Source organism: Merops nubicus, unplaced genomic scaffold (genome assembly GCF_000691845.1).
Source record: "Merops nubicus isolate BGI_N331 unplaced genomic scaffold, ASM69184v1 scaffold50149, whole genome shotgun sequence".
Classification (NCBI taxonomy): domain Eukaryota; kingdom Metazoa; phylum Chordata; class Aves; order Coraciiformes; family Meropidae; genus Merops; species Merops nubicus.
Genome location: NW_008632659.1, coordinates 52 through 17,853, shown reverse-complemented (window position 1 = coordinate 17,853; position 17,802 = coordinate 52). Strand labels below are relative to the sequence as shown.

Genomic DNA, 17,802 nt, shown 5'->3' with positions numbered 1-17,802 from the left:
CTTCATTCTCACCATTGTAGCTCTTGCTTCCTCTCTTTTCCATGAATCCATACCATGATATTTCCAGATCATTGCATAGCCTTTTCTCTCACCTCTTGCTAGGCTCCTCCAGGACTTTTAGCTCCCTAGTGTCCCTCCACCACTGACTGGCCAAGGGGCATATACAGCTGGATCTGCATATGAAACCATGCAGGCAGCCACTGGGCACACACTGCAGCCTACACCTCAGGGGGGGGTATGCCTTTGTGTCCTCTGTCCCACCTGTCATCCCAAATTAATAAGGAATTATTTTCTTGAAGTTCCCACCCTGCTATAAAGTGTGGCTGAAATTGGCTGACATATTCAGAAGAGAGCAGGAGTGGGGGAGTGGAGAGGCTGTTGAACATATGGAGGAACTGAATGAATTTCTGTTGACTGTCTAGCTCAAATATCAGCAACAGTCTTGGTTCAAAGTGTCTTCCTAGCAGGTTCGAAGTGTCTCCACTACCTCTCTGTCCTGCCTGTGCCAGGTCCCAGCTCCTCTGACTGGAGGCAGGTCAGTGAGTGACCTGCTTAACAGTCATCACTGCCAGGTAGCTACAGGGAGTTCACCTTCAGCCCTCATTTCCTGACAAATTTAATGGTCTTCCTGATCACTTCTGGTTTCAAATTAGTGTAATTTTATTTTTTTCTAGTCCCTATGCAGCTACCTACAGCCCAAGGAAAGAGCTCAGTGACCTCAAAGGGTGTAATTACACAGATATAAAAACCCTAATCAGAATGGGATTTGCAAGATAAAGTCCTGTGGCATATCCTAAACTGAGTGCTGGAGAGAACAGCAGTGTGGGCAGCACTTTTTGTATTTACAAGTCCCCTTTTTGGTCAGCTGTTGAGGAAAGAAAAGAAGGGGGGAAAAAGGGTTTGATGGGAACCCCAAGTGAAAAGGTATCTCGAGGGAGCTGTGCCTCCACACTGTCTTCTTCTCCTTGGGCCTCCATGGAAGAGAGCTGTGGTGGCTGAAGGATACTTGTAGGTGTGAGCCACATAACATGGAGCACCACTGAAGAGGAAACGCTGCACTTCAGTTTTACCTCTCTCCAGAATCACCTTCATCCTTTTTATTGAAACATAGCAGTAGTAAGAAATCAGGGTTCAATTTCTGAGGAACTCATTTGTTTTCCAGGATGGTGTAACACAAGTCATGGCAGTGTGTGCTTACCATTAGTTTGAAATTTGAGGCAGGCAGAGCTCCTTGGACTTGGAAATTTTGTTCCAGTATCCATGTTGTTTTAAGAGGTATAGACACCTTTGGCTTCCTCTGCCTCTGCAAGCTGCACTGAGCAGGTTTTTATTTTTTTTTGTAACCAGAAGACAAAGGCCTCAGGATGGTCCCTGCAAGATCTTCGTCTTCTTGTGGTTATAGTGTTTCCTGTGAACGTGTTGTTGCCTTCAGTAAAGCAGAAATGAAAAAGGGGCTTGCGTGACACAGAGCCATTGCAACAGCCAGGTTGCACGGCTTGAAGTTTTGTGCCCGTTTCAACCTCTGACAGCTGTTTGAGGCTCTCTCAGGATGTGGCACCTCCTGCACCACTGGAGACAGACCTGGTGGACATGACCTTCCTGCACAGCCCAGGGACATCTGTGGTCTCAAGTTCCATGGGCAGAGCTGCGCTGGTCCTTCACAGCTTGCTCCTCAGCTGCTTTTTTCCTACAGCTTCAGGAAAGCTTAGCTATAGCCTTTATCTGCAAATAGATTGGGCCAACTCTGTGGGGTTAAAGTGACTATCACCTCTTCTTTGCAGGAGCTGAAGCAAAGCATATTCCAGTATGTTTAAGTTGTGTGGACTTCAATTTCTGCTTGTCATTCATTTGGTGAGTTACAGCTTTTCCTTTGTTTATCTGGGAGCAAACAGCAAAGGTTGCCTGCAAGGCTCTGAGCTCTAACCCACGGGGCGTCCCACTCTGCAGGTCAGGCTGGCAGTGTGTAATGCTGGGTGTGGGAGTGTGCCCCTGACACGTATGTGACCCTGTGGCCAAAAGTTAAGAAGACATGTCAATTATAAGGAAAAAAAATCTTTAAAACGCCTGAAAGACATGAATTTATCTGTTTTGCCTCTTGGACTTCCTCCTTATATATTACTTTTTCCAGTAAATGGATTACATCCTAGAAAAGATTTAAAAATACTGCAAGCCAAACAGTGAGGGCATCTGTATCATATGTTCTGTATTATAATTCATACATGTGTTGACATATTAAATGTATTCTAAGACGTAATGGCACATAGTTTAAACCATGCATATTAATAATTTATCCTCATTGTTCCATAAACGTGAATCCCTTTTTAGAGGACTTTCTGGAACTGAAATGTATTAATTATGCTATTTTTGGACCTCATCTATTAAATCAAATAGATTTATTGATGTTTGCAAAGGCTACAGTGGTAGCTTCTACTCTACAATTGAAATTCAAAGAGAAAAAAAGTCAAATTCAAGTCTACTAAAAATTCCTCAGAATATGGAGTCCCTGAAGGGTGGGACTGATGTGCAGTAGTGAGCACTTCCTTTTTCCTTCCCACTTCAAATGCTGCTGCCCACGGCAGTGCTGACCCCCATGAAGCCATGAATTCTGTAGGCATTATTGGCATCTTCAAAAGGGATGCCAGAAAGATAAGGGCCAAGGAGAAAACCCTATTTCCTCCTCAGGCCCCTGAGTAGTAATTCATGTTGTAGACATACGTTTGGAAATATTTATGGTCCACATAAAGTAATTTTAATTGACAGGAAGAGATATCTCTTACTTGCTTCACAGTCTGCACTTTGAACCTGTTAGGTTTTATAATGGCAGCCTTTGTTCCTCCAAGGCAAGGAACATGACCAAGCAAATCCCCTCCACAAAATGACCTTGGGAAAAACCTCCAGTAGTCAGGTTGGGCCCACCAGTGTGACACAGGAACAGCCATTGCAGATCAGATCCAGGGCCCTGCTGCCTTGTCCATGGCGGAAGGCAGCAATCGGCATTTAGCAAAACCAGTAAAGGGTAGCTGTAAAGTACACTTTCCTGGTGTGTGTACCTATTGCACGGCTTTTTTGGATGTTTTTCTACTGTCACTAGTGTTTCTTACCATCCTTTCTACTCCTCCCCCAGTTCTCACAATATTTTATTTTCCTCTTTGCAAGAAGTGATATACCTGTGTCGTCACTGAGGGCAGCAGCTCTGGCTATCGTTAAGCGGAATCTGGAGTTATTCAGAAACCACTTGTGACACACACAGAGCAGCACTTTAGGGTAAATTACACTGAACTCAGCTATGTTTTTGCCACAGACAGAATTAAGTTTTCCCTTGGTAATATGTAGACTGTGCATTTCTGTCAGAGGCTGAATAGCTGTCCCAGCAGCAATAGGACCCAATCCAGGGGTAATGTCATGCAGCAGAGAATATGCACTCCCGGAGCCGGACTCCACGGAGTGGTGGGTAGGGCGGCAATGGCACTCCAAATCTGTAAAGCAAAATAAAGTTATTTTTACTTCAGAAGAAAGGGAGTTTTACATGTACAGCCAAATGATGGAGTCCTAATTCTAGCAGGCAGTTCCTCAGCATTGACAAGGGCTTGGTGACAGGGAGAGATGAGTAAGCATTCAGGGAAGTTTGTTCTTGCCTTTGGAGAAACAGGTTATCTGAACTGTAGGGTGTATGGTCTTGTGCACAAAAGCTGCCCTGGGAAGCTGATTCTTGTTCTGTTTTTTTGTTTGAAAGCAAGAACTCACTCAAAATTTACTATAAAAAAACACCATGCAAAGGCATCGACAGCCGTTATGAAGAGAAGAGAGGCTGAGAGAGATTTGCATGGCATTTTTTCCACAAAGCAGAAACCAAAGATCATCAGGACATGTTAGCTCTGTCTGTAGTTTGCACTCTCATGCAACTGATGTGAAGGCACAGGGCTTAAGTGTTTTGCCTAGATGTCTGAGGTGCTGAGGGTGGTGGGGTAAGGGACCTGGGGAGGTCCAATTTCTTTCCTTACAAAACCAGTTTGGATTTACTGAGGAAATTAACAGGGATGCAGCCTCAGTTCCTTCCCGTCCTCAGGTGTGGCACTTGATCTCCCAACACATTTGTGGTCACAGGACTTGTGCAGCTCCTGAATGGGATATGAGTGGTCATGCTAGGGACAAAGTGGTGATCCAGAAACGTTTTAATGCATTTCTTCTTGCTCTCAGACTTTGTTCAGCTCTTTGATGCTTCTGTTTGCTCTTGAATGTAGATCACATCTCATTTAATTATGTAGTCTTTATAAAAGAGCAGAGGTAAAATGTTTGGTTTCTAATTAATTAATAAATGACACTGCTTTTAAAAATGGGTGTGGACTAAAGAATCCAGAGATGTTCAGTGCAAACCAGCAAGAGTCTCCTCCATTATGCTACAGCAAAATAACTTGCAAGAGTCTCAGTGATGGAGAGCTGCTGTTCGTGCGTGCATGCTGACAGGAGACATCCCTCAGCTGCTTTCCTCCATCCCTTTCTCTCTCTCTGACAGGCTATGTGCCAGAATTTGGAGCACCTGCACGTAACTGGGCCTCTGAAAGACATGAATTTCTCTATTCCAGAAGAAGGGGGAGTGCGCTTCATTTACCAGGTAATCAAATATCTCATGATACCCGCTCTGTTCAAAACCCCACAATGTGCACATGCTGACCTCATGACAGTGCTGTCATCTGTGTTGGTGGGAAGAACAGTCACCTGAGAGGATCTGAAATTAACTTTGACTCCTTCTATCTGGAAATTCAAGAGTCTACATGCAAAAAGCAGGAGACAACCCCTTCTCTCAAATTTATCTTAAGAAGATATCCTAAGATAGGAATTAATAAAATTGGAATTCCTAGACGATGGGTTTTCATGTAACTTTTGCCATCATCTTCCTTCAGCTCTGAGGATTTCATCCCAATGCCATAACCACAGAAGGACAGATCCAGCTCCCAGGCAAATGGAGGATGTGTGTCATCTTTTTCCATTCCCGTGCTCAGACAAAGCCCTGTCCTAAGCAGACGTTTGCTTTGGAAAGAAACTGCAGTTGCAATTTCCTTCAGTATTCAGGAAATAATGTGAAAACTCCTCTGTTGAGGAACAGAAAAGAGCAGATTTGTTTGAGTAGGCTTTTGGAATATCATTCCCCCAGCCAAGCACATTGTTGGCAATAGGTTTTAAAAGACAAACAAACAAACAAATAAAGAAACTGATTATTGTGAAAATACTGAAAAAAATAATTTCCCCCCCCCCCATTCTAGTTCACATCCAAGCTACCCGCCGTGACTTTCAGAGCAACTGGTGAAAAAGATGGAATAATTGACATTGTGCCGAGGACAGGAGTCCTGTATCTCAATGGGTCTCTGGACTGGGAGAACAAAACTGTGCACAGGCTGCAGGTAAAAACACAGTGAAAAATAGGAAGAGAGGGTTATTAATATTCACACTTTTCTGGTAAACCTGAAAGTAATGGAAAACTGTTGAAATTTCAAATCCCTTCTTTTGTCTATATTTGCAGCTTTTTAATATTTAATTTTGAGCTTTGCTGAAGGACACTTGGTTTTATAATTCTGAAAGACTGTGTACAGGAAATTGCTCCTTAGCATAGGAGGGTTACACTGAGTAAGCAAAAATTACCCTGATGCCAAAACCAATCCTTTAATTCTCCTAATATGAGTACACATGACTGAAAGTGAAATCTGGCCCTAAGAATGAGATTTGCTTGTTATCCCTGAAGACTGATAGGGTGAGTTACATGGCTGGAATGGAAAAATAAGCAATTTTAATCTATTTGGGATGACAATAATCTATTTAGTGACAAATGGTGTGAGTAAATGACATTTAGACATAGAGGCACAGATCTAACCTCTGTTAGATAACAGCAGGAAGCTGTTTGGCAGATGTTGGAGGCTGTTAGAGGAAAAGCATTGTGTGCTTGCCCTGCTGTTATAATCTTTTCATAAGGATCTCATCTTAAACACTATTTGGAGTGGGACGGTGGGTAGGTGATCTTTTGGTCTCAAAATAGCTTTGTACTCTTATTCTGTTTCAAAAACGGTGGTCTTTTGCTGGGATACTAGCAACTGATAATGAGATGTCATGTTATCAGCTTCAAAGCACCTTTAGACTGGAATGAGAGAGGACAATTTTCTAGCCCCAGAAGTTATTAATGCTAAACATGGGAATCCTTTACAGACAAAGAGTGATGACAGAACTGAAAATTATACTTTTTGGTTAGATATAAACAATAATGATTTGGTCTATTATGTGAAAGCATAATAAAGTCTGACAGATATAATATATACCTTGTGTTTTAAAGTGAAAGAATCTGAAAAATAAGAAGTCAAACTGTTTGAAACTAAAATGTAATCAGAACTAAAAATTAAGTGTTCTTCACAAACCCTCAGACTAGCCTATTTTTTTGATTGATATTTTCAATAACACACTTGAGTCTGCTATACCATGTTGGGTGTTCTCCTTATTCTTTAGAAAGTGTCTATTTCTTTTTAAAAAGAAGCATGAAGTCTAAGCTGTGCAAGAATAAAAGTAGTCTGCTGAGACTGGAAGTGAGAAATTGCCTTCTGAAAAATGTCATCAGAAGCAGGAGTAGGTTATTTTGTTTTGTTGGCATTAAGTACTGTGGTGAATCATTGTCAGTGAACTATTGTGGTAAATTTGTTCTTGTAAATGGAACCACCCAGTGATGGCTCCCACCAGATTTGCATCAAATGTAGAATAACTTGGCATTTGACATTCTGATGTTCATTTATGTATTTTAATTTATCTACATGAAAATATTTCTTTGCTGTTCCATTTTTTTTTTCTAAATCAAGGTGGAAAGTCTGGATGAAAAGGGAAACAAAGTGGAAGGTCCATACACCGTTACAATATTTGTGGAGGATATCAATGACAACCCACCAGAATTTGAGCAGGCAAAGTATACTGGAGTAGTGAGACAGAACTCCCGTCCGGGTAATTGTCATAACAATTAAGTCTTATAGTTAATAGGAAGCTAGGTAGATTAGTTGAACAGAAAGATAAAGTGGGTTCTATACTTCAACAGACTAAAAAAAATATTATTTTATTCCCACAGGATAGTACAAAATAAGTATGCAAACGTATAATATAACGAAAGGGCTAAGAGGAGACCACTATGTGGTGTAAAGGGATGAGTGTAATCAGAAATACTTCATAGTACTTGTTGCTTTGAAAGTATTATGTACCAGGCAACTATTGCTGCTCTCTCCATTGCACTGAAATAAACCCCTCTATGCTAGAAGGAGTTTAAATGCCAAAGACTGTACAGAAAGAGAATGCTAAGAATATGTAAGTCTTTGTACATCAATGAAATAAAATAGCCATGTAGATATAGAGTGTTTACTATGACTGATGCTTCTTACAATGTGGGCTAAAACTTAGTATTTAAAGAGAGTCTTAGATTATGGATTGCTATGATCCAGTCCAGAAAACAAGAAAGTATCCAAGAGCAGTTTCAGACTTGAATCTTGGAAATGAAACAAAGGACTCAGCCAGCTATTATCACTGTGACTACAGACTCAAGAAGAAACTTTCACTAAAGAATACACATATAAAGCTCCACAGGGTCAGGAAACCTTTCTGCAGTATTTTATTGTACTCTTCAACTGCATCAAGTCAAAAAGATTTTGAATGTTGCATTGGTGATCAAAAGGCAAACATTCATATACGCATTTCCATGTTTTCTTTCACTGTACAGTTATTCCTTGAATTATAACTGTGTTGTGTAGCTGTTGGGAATTTTTTCTCAAGGTGCTTTGGATTGAAGTGGCTTATATAAGAACCGCAAAGTGGCCTTAAAGAGAAGTGCCAGTGAGATAAATTCTGAGTACTGGCACTCCTGGGTGGTAGATAGCTCTCTTGATTTAGCTCTGTCACCAGCTTCACCAGTTGGTGACATCAGTCTTCACCAACTGGTCTACTAAGCAGAGTTGGTGGAGGAGGATCTGTAGAATGATACACAGGCAACAAAACCTCCACACACAAGGATGGCTTACCTTGAGAGACGTGTTATGAAACAATGGCAGCTCCCCATAAGCTGCTCTCCTGGCTTGAGGGCTCTGCTTGAACGCACTATGTGTTGATGCTTCAGTCTCCTCTTACCACTGTTCCTCCTCTGATCCTAACAGGCAAGCCCTTCATGTATGTCCATGCCACTGACCGTGATGATCCTACAACTCCCCATGGACAGCTGACGTACAGCATTCTCCATCATTTTCCCAACCCTTATGAAGAAATGCTTTTCCAGATTGATAGTGTAACTGGAGCAATCTCACCGAGTAAGGCTGGTATGTAGAAAGATTCTTGTTTGTCAAAGAGCAAGCATGAGTTCCTGGGTGTACATAGGAGCAACACAACTCTGATATTAAATTATGAATAAAGGTAGGCAGGAGGACATACTCCTGGCCCTGTCCACGACTGAGGCCATGGTTTTGGGGAACTTTGTCTGTGTCCCACCAAATTCAAGAGAAGTTAACAGAAATGGATATTGGGATCTAGAAGTACATTGAGAAGAGAGGTAGGATCTCTGGCACTCAGGACTACAGTGAGTCATATCTTGGGATTAATTCTGTTCCTTGAAAACTAGAAACCTAAAAGCAGTAATATGAAAAATGCAGAGAAAACTCAACTGGGCATGTGATCCCAACTAAACTGCAGTGATTTAAAAACCCTGTCTCCTCTGCTAGGCTGAGGACTGCCTAACTGGAGTGAGGGTTGTTCACCTGCACAGCATGAGACCACAGCACAGAGGTCTCATATGATTATAACCACATGATGCAGTGCTGCATCACTCAGAGAAGCCAGAGGAAATGGCTTGCTGAGACACAGAGAGGCCTGTCTAAGGAATGAATCTGGAGCAGATGAAGCAGCACAGTGGAGGAGGCAATGGGCAGATTAACCATCTCCACAGCCTCTGCTTCATTTCACTTGTCTCTTTGTCTCTAGGCTCTTATTACTTAGATCCTCAAAAGCAGGATAGCTTCACACTCGTTGTCACTGCTAGGGACATGGCAGGGCTGACAATGAATGCCTTCACCAGCAGCACTGATGTGATCATCACTGTGAAGGAGAGCCTGTGGAAAGCTCCTTCCACCATCCACATCCAAGAAAACTCAACCCAGGTCCACCCTGTCAACATCAGCCAGGTAGGACCCTTGACTGAGCTCCCTGCATTTCTCCTCTGTGCCACAGAATCATTTCCTCCCATCTAACTCTGAAGGTGTCCACACTACCTTCAACACCAGGCTCTTTAGAAAGACTTTGACACCTCCCTTTTTTTTTTTTTTTTTTTTTTTTTTTAAAATGTAGTTTCCTTTGGAAATTATCTTTAGTGCAGGTCTCACTAAGTTATTGTTAGTATGAAAGTTAATGGTTTGAAGGTGGCTTGAGATACAGTCAATACAAACATTAGAGTGATGGGACTTTGCCCTTCAGCTCAGAGACGCTTTTAGCACTGCCTGTGTGTGAGAATACCCCATAACTAAAGAAAACATTTAGAGAATTCTGTTATGGTGTAATGGCTGGAAGAAAAAAAGGTGCTTTATGAGGACATTTGGCACAATATGAAAGATGAAGCTCCTGAGACACCTGAAGAGAGTTCCCAGACAGACATGTGCCAGCTGGATGCCTCTGTGGAAGAGGGACTCTTCTCTCCAAATGGGTCTCTTTGAGCCCTTCCAGCCTCACTTTGGCACCAAGGGCCCTGTAGACTTTGGGCAAACCAAGAGCTAACCTGCTGAAGGTTACTTTGAGGCTACCCTCTTCCATTCACAGAAGAGCCTGGCAGGGGACCAGCTCCTCTGCAACCTTGCTGTACGCAGTCCCCTGCACTCAGGGACATCTGCTGTGGCTAGTGTTGTGTGGCACAGCACACCTTCTATGTCAGAATTACCTAGGGAGGACCGAAGTACTTCAGCATTCCACATTCCCATGGCGTTCCTCTTTTCACAGTGCAGATGGAAAATATTTTGCCAATAACTGCAGACCAATAGTGATGTATATGTATGTCAGTTAATATTAACTAGCAGGCCTGCAGCCTTCCAGAAATGTTTGACTTTGAAAAATGCTTTGGCACTGACATCCGCAGTGCCAACACCCCTTGGACATGGCAGGATTCCTCGGGTCCTGTTTGTAACAGTAACTGACTTGGTGCTGTTCCCACTGGCCTCAGTGACAGCCTGAGGAAGTCCAAAGCGAAAACATGCAACAGTGCTCCTATTCTGTGGTCACTTGTATATAAATTTCATGTGGCAACCAATGACACGTTGATTCTGCCTAGGGGAAAACGAAATGCAGCTGGTGCTATATAGTATAAAACATAAAATGTAATACTGTCACCTTTCTTAATTTGGCAGTCTGTTTACTGCATTTCATTTTTAATCTAAAGCACCCCACTAATGATCCTTCATCACAGACTTTGATGCCTGTAAAGAGCATGCACACACATATGTGCAGATAGGTACTGGATACTTGTTTAGTTGTTCCACATCTCAAAATTAGACTAACCAAAACAACAGGCAGGAAGAGACAGAGTAAGGAGATGGAATAGAGTCATGTCGAGACATTTAAATACACACAATGATTCTCAGGTACCACAGTTTAACCCCACATCTCAAACCTTTTCCATAAAAGGATAAGTGTCATAACCCATCTAGACAGGTGGAGAAACTGAGGTAAAATTACTTTACCACAACAATTCAAAGAGCAGAGGTGGATTATTATGCTGGTTTTCTGCAGCTCATCCCAAGAGCCTTCCACGCTGCTAATTTTCTGGTTTAAGAAGCTAACAGGAATGCAATGTTTTCTGTTTGTGGTCCAGAAATGATCCCTGTTAAATCTCAGTCTATGCTTCCAACTTCCTATCCTGACTTATTTTGGGGGTTTTTTTTTAGGTGTACTCGAATGAGCCAGATGTAATTTATGACATTTTTGAAAAAGAAAAGCTGCCCAGGCTCCCATTTTCCATTGATCAGAATGGTGTTATTTATGTGACTGAACCACTGGACAGAGAAGAAAAGGAGAGTGTAAGTAAACACATAAAAACTCACCAATGGGTGACACCATAGCAGAAAGCTGATCATTGGTGTGGGAGTAAATACAAGAAAGCTCATTAGAAAGGACAGAGGGGGGGGGAAAAAGAAAGCAAAGCTTTGTTTCTTCTCATTTTTGTTTGGGAATGACTTGGTAGATATGAAAGCACATATCTACTGCACTGTACACAGCCCTCAGTTTGGTACCCTATGACATTTCTGCACAGGTCTGGCAGTTGCAGTCACTGCCCACAGCACCTGTATAGTGTCCAACACAGACCAACCATGGCAGGATTGTAGGTGCTTGAGCAGGAGGTAGGCAGTGACATTTGTAGAGGGCAGGAGATCTGGATGTTTCAGATCAGATTCCAGGGGCCTTGGGGATCTCTCCACATCAGAAGCAGAGTTTAACTTGCAGTTGCAACTGGAAAGTTACCCTGAAGTTCCACATCTGGGGGTCTTTTAGACAGAAAACCCTTTTGGTTTTAGAGGAAATTTGGGCATTTCCAATAGCCCAACTGGAATAGGCCAAATGTCAGATACGCTGGAGGAATCCTATATCTGTATGTGACAGATGAATTTGCAAAGTGACAAAAAAAAGATATTCCTGCTTTTCTTGAATTTTTGTGAGAGCAAGTTTGCAGTGCAGTGAAGTATTCAGGACTTTTAAATTCTTTTGAGAACTCAGACTTCAGGCACTGAGGGGCGATGGAAGATTTCTGAATTAAACAAAGAGAAACAAACATAAGAGAGTATATGTTGTTTGAATGGAATGTTCCCATAGTTATACATTAAATGCAAAATATTGTCACAGTGGACATCAACACATCTAATCTCCATATTCTTTTTGCAGTATACTTTTTTTTTGGTCACAAAAGATCATGAGGGAGAACTGGTGGATAAGCCTCTACAGGTTCATATTATTGTGGAAGACATTAATGACAATCCCCCTGTGTGCCAGCAAGCCCTCACTGTACTGGAAGTTCAAGAAAATGAAGGTGGAGGTAAGAAAACAGCTTTTCCTCATTTATACACATCACTCTAGTCCTGTTCTTGTTTCAAGCTGAGTGCAAATAAAGCTAGAAATTCTGATCGCAAAGAGTAAAATGCAGCTTTCCCAGAGAAATGTTTTCCTATGCAAATAGCCGTGCTGCTTTTTGCTTCAGTAATTCATGTGGAAAGGATTTACATAACCTGAGAAGGGAAAGATCCAAGTCCCCTACTTAAAAATATGCTATTCCATTTAAAATATAAGCTTGCATTTTCCCACAGCCACAGTTTGGACAACTGCTTATAAAGTAAAATGAAAACCACCTCTTTTATTGTTAATACAAGAAATACTCCTCTAAAAGTGGCATGATTCCATTTTCCCTCATTCAGATGCTCCCACAGCATAATGCCTTTGGCTTCAATGGACCGTTACTGAAATCCATCCCTAAGTCTCCACATCAATTATTTGGTTTCCAGGCTGAAGTATCTGTTGTTACAGACATTTCTTCTGATCAAAACACATAGACTGGTCTTTCTGGACAGCGCTAAAGCCAAAGCAGCTGTTTGGGATGGTGAGAGAAAAACTACCAGAAGTCAAATGGTTGTGTCAATTGCAGCCTTTTCCATGCAGCTGTATTTTTATTGCCCCTGTACTCTTTGTATTGGTGTCACTGTTGTCAGTGTATACCTCTATGTAGGAATAGAACTACTGCATTTTCTGACTGACTCTGGTCTCTCCTCTGCCACAGGAAGCAATATTGGCACCCTGTTTGCTACAGACATGGATAAGGAGGACACCCTTAACTCTCGCCTGCAGTTCAAAATTGAAAGTCAGGTTCCTGCTGTTCCTGAAAGTAATCTGTTCTATATTCAGCAAGACACTGGGATTTTGCAGTTAACTACCCATTCACTAAACAGGCGCATTGCATCCAACTATTCGTTGAAGGTGGTGGTGACAGATTCAGGTATGTAACACCTGCTGTTATACAATAGAATAATTTTGTTAACATTGGCATCCCCTGTACTCAGTGCTGAAGGGATGAGAGGAGACCTGGAGGATTCGCTGGTTAGGCAGCAGAACTGAGAGCCGGCTTGCTCTGGCATGGTACTGCCTTGTTCTTGAGATGCAGAGAAGTTAATCATGATTCATAATGCAAGTATGGGAGGAAACCAGCTCATGGGCAGACAATGGATATGGATAAATGGGAAGCTTGTTAAAAACTACTCTAGTAAGATATTTTCTTCCACAATAGAAAAAAAATGAAGAGACCATGACTGTGGTTTTCCTCCAAAATCTTTCAAAAGCACTGATTGAAAAAAAAATCAAGAAATTAAACATAGCTGCTCAGAGAGTCCAGATAACATATTTTAAAAGATTAAGAGCTGAAATTAATCTTCAAAAAGAATCTTGCCTGTTATGTAAGTTCCCGGGAGTCCTTTGTGGTTCACTGAATGAACAGGAAATCAAACTCCATACTAAAGCTTAAAGCTCTGTACTGGAGTCCTTATAGTCAGACAAAAGTTGTAGATGAGGAAACTGGCATCTAAAGAAAACAGTGTGACAGCTCTGTAAATGAAATAGGATCACTTAGCGAGATTATATGGAAAACCTGCAGAGAGAGAAGCTGGTGATCTGGTTTGAATGCTTATTTTAATCCCATCCAAACAGGTCTTTTAAGAATGTTCCTTAACTTTCAGTTCATGAAACATGTCTGTTAAAACACGAAAATCCAGCTACATATGAATAGCACACAACCAGTCAGGGCATGTGTTTAAAATCACAACCCCCTTTTCCTATGGGTGACCTTGCTCAGGTATTGCATGGATTTACATAGATCTGAAGTTTAAATCTGACTGTAATGAAAATAAAGGTGCTGACTGAAAATAAGGGTGCTGCCTGATGGCCCACCAAGGGGACAAGGTAGCATAACAACCGGGGGCTTACTTTTTAACATGCAAAAGTGATACTGAGAAAGCTAATACAATTTGTAGATATTGTTGTGGTGGTAAAGGGGTATGGTTAGAAAAAGTGAAGGAAATGGTGAAATGAAATGAAATGAAATGAAATGAAATGAAATGAAATGAAATGATGAAATGATGAAATGGAGTGAAGTGAAGCAGGTTGGGACATGATTAAGGAATTGGGAAGGTGAATAGTAAGATAGAGAGTGATGTTATCATTGACAGAAATATTGAAGATCAAATGCTTCTTAAAACAGCAGGCCTTTGCTTGGATTGTACAATTTGGAAGTGTTCACTTTTGCTCACAGTGAACCCTTTTGGAGGAAAGTTATTTTCAGCAGAAGGGCTGCCATGACCTTGTTTGTTCTCTTTTCATGCAGTATTCCAAACAATCTGTGATGTCCAAATACATGTAATTGACATCAATGATCAGATTCCCATCTTTGAAAAATCAGATGTGAGTATTTTTAACACCATTTTTGATATCCCAGCAACCTCTGACAAATGTTTGAGCACACATTCAATGTCTAAAAATGTCAATGGGAAGCTAACCATTTGCAGAACAAGTAACAGAGCAATCCACTAGTTGAAAATAAAGGCAAGGTATTGCTGCAAAGCCTGCCTATAAGCACTATCTAGACAATGAGCAGTGGGACAGATTCTCAGTTAAGTCTGAAATATAAGGTAATCTGGTCAGCGACAAACTACATGTACTGAAAAAAATGATTCTACTAAAGCGGTTTATTCCAGAAATGGAAGTTCTTGAGGAAAAGGGAGAAGAAAAGGCTTTTAAATCAATTTAAATAGCTAAATGGGAAACAGTTAAGACCTTCGAAGTTCCCTTCCAAATACAATATCAAGGCATCCAGAAAAAAAACAGAAGGGGAATGGAAATCAAAGGCTCTATTTGGCCCAGTGGTCCATGCACAAGTGCATACCTTCTGGCCCTCGGTTCTGGAGCAGGTGTCATGCTCTTGTCTCTGCCACTTGTGCTGGTGCTGACATCTGGCAGAGACCTGCAGACCTTCCGTGACTTCTGCCTGCTGGCCCAAGCCACCCTGCAGACACTGCAGTGGCTGGAGTGCCTACATTTAGGTGTCTAAGCTCCCACCATAGGTATCAGCAATGTAGGTGGTGGGCTCAAGAGGGCTGTCTGGCCCATCAGGTGTAGGCATCCTCTTGGGAAAGCTGTGTTTGTTTTGGGGCTTTCCTGACTGCATTGTTGAGCTTTCTGTTGATGACAATACAAGCTTAGACACATGCAGACTAGGTGCCTACATAGCACCCCACTGACTTTCTCACCTTGGTTGCAGTCCAGGACCTGGTCTCAAGACAAGGCTGCTAGGTCAGGACACACATTAAACAGAGTAAATAGAGCTGGGCTGTTAATGTGGCAATGGCTTGTAGTGCACAGAGCAATTAAATATCTGGCAGTCAGTGGCTAGGGTGTTCACTGGGTACAGAGGAGCAACACTGTCCCTACAGCTGTAAACACTGCATGAACATGAAGTTGTTTCAAGAAAGGATGTAAAGGTTTCGGACTGTTGCTATACTAGTAGCTTACACATTGACAGAGATTCAATCACCTTTGATAAACGTATGGCTAAAAAGGGGGATATAGCAACTCTGAAGAGGCTTTAGTGCCCATCTTGCAGCCCTGGGTTCTTCTGAGCAGTGAGAAGGCACTTCACAAATGTTTTTATACCTCTCTTTAACATGGTTACATCTCAGTGCACCCACTGCTTCCCTCCCTCACATGGCTACTGTGGGTTAAAACATATCTGTGTTTGGGGGTCAAAAACTTCTTGTAGTACTCAAGTTTTTATCTGCAGACAGTACTCAATGTGTCATGTTTCAAAAATCTCTCTCTCCTCAGTATCACAATATGACTGTTGCAGAAAGTCTTCCAGTAGGAACAGTGATATTAGAAATTCAAGCTACGGATGGAGACGAGCCTGGTACAGGGAGCTCCTACATTCTTTACCAAATGAAGGAAGGAGATCCAAACAACACGTTCATTATAGACACAGATTCTGAGACAAATCGAGGGTTTGTCAAGATTAATAAGGTGAATAGATGGGTTTATTCTTCTCTTTTATATATATATATATATCTATATCTATCTCACAAATATTTATATATATATATTTCACAAATGGCAACTGCCCTAGTGATGTTTTGCAGGAGAGGGAGTTGGCTGGTGGTGGGGTGAGGACACCCTAAGCTTTATGCAGATTGCAGGAGGCCCCACTCTTGGGCTCAGACACTGCACCTGTCCTGCCTTTACCCTCTACCACCAGCAGCTCCCTCCACTGGCTTTGCTGCTGGTACCTTCTCCAGCAGAGTAGGCTTTTAATGATGGAGTAGGTCTTTATGTGCCATAAAGAAAACAATGGCATTATTTGAGTGATTTTGCAGCAACATTTCTGGAAAAGAGACAGCCACCTAAATGCTTCCATAGGCTGTGGTTGTGGTGGGGGGCTATCATGGGGCAGATCCTCCTCCTCCCTGCTGGTGCTTTGGGCTGTTGGTGGCTTTTGCAATGGGAGGTGTAACCAACACGTCTCTATGTCAAGATGGAGAGGCAGTTTGTTCCTACTGAGGTAAATATTAACCGTGGCAAAGCCAAGGTCAGCACATGCTGCAGTGGGTGATACTTCTCGTAAGTTGAATGCTGGAACACTAGTAAAAATCCTCTCCCTTTGAACTTAGCCTTCTTGAAGACACTTGAACTATAGTCATTTTCCAAGGGTTGATGTGGTTTTCTCTCATCCAGTTCACATGCCACCAGCCAGGCAAAGGGCAGGCAGATGCAGCATTGGGTGGACTATCTTCACGCTCATCCTCAGTGTTGTTTGTTCCCAAGGAGGCAATTGTGAGAAAATTCGTGGTGTAACAACCCTCACATGACTTCCATCACCCGAAGGTCACTGGAGGCCTTCTTGCACAGAGCTATAAATACTATTGCTGTAAACAGGATACAGTTATTAAACTGAGTCAGGCAGGTGGCAACATTATTAGGAAATGCAGTTGCTGAGGAGGCCTCCAAATGGGCATATGGTTTCATTTAAAATTACTGTTCCCAGTGTCATTTTGCTCCTGACAGCTCTCCCTTATTTTGTCTGTATCTGGGATGCAATCTCCTCCTTGAGAAGAGGGGGACTTTATGGCTTCCCATGGGAGCTCCCTGCAGCAGCAAAGCCATTGCTTAAACCACCTTTTTTTTCTAATTTATCCAGCCTCTTGATTTTGAAGCAACTCCAGTGTACAACCTGGTGATCAATGCCACAAACCCCGAACCGCTGGTGTCAGGCGTGCAGTACAACTCAAGCTCTCTTACCTTGTTTAAAGTTTTCGTAACAAATGTGGACGAGCCACCTGTTTTCCACAAGCCAGCTTACAGAACAGAATTGTATGAAGATGTTCCTGTCAACACCCTGGTCGTGACGGTGGAGGCCTATGACCCTGAGGGGGATTCTGTACGGTAAAAAAACGTGACCATGGCATATTTATTGAATTGATGATTTAGAAAATCGTTCCAACAGAGGGAGAAGATGGAGGTGTGGTAGAGTGGTGGCTGGTGACACACCTGCAGCTGACTACTGGGCAGTGCTTTTCTAATCAGCTTTCTCTCTGTGCTGTGACAAGCACCAGCCAGCGAGGCCCTTGAACCAGGAAGCTAAAAGGGAAGAAGGCCAATCTATGCCTCTGGGAAAAAGGCAGAGCTGGCCTGAGAATAGCAGGGTTTCCATATCCATAATGCCTTTAACAATGAGTGAAGCAT

At 42.2% G+C, this 17,802-nt stretch overlaps 1 protein-coding gene across 1 annotated transcript; it reads left to right on the top strand.

Moving 5' to 3' along the window:
* Nucleotides 1-1,806: 1,806 nt before the first annotated feature.
* On the top strand, nt 1,807-17,502 carry CDH17 (cadherin 17, LI cadherin (liver-intestine); the record flags this gene model as incomplete). The annotated part of the gene is made up of 12 exons (XM_008947968.1): nt 1,807-1,851; nt 4,514-4,612; nt 5,262-5,399; nt 6,834-6,972; nt 8,166-8,324; nt 8,983-9,182; nt 10,929-11,060; nt 11,920-12,070; nt 12,806-13,021; nt 14,399-14,475; nt 15,895-16,086; nt 17,258-17,502. Coding segments are annotated over exons 1-12 (1,793 nt in total), but the record flags the coding sequence as incomplete, so codon positions are not given.
* Between the last annotated feature and the right edge of the window lie 300 nt (nt 17,503-17,802).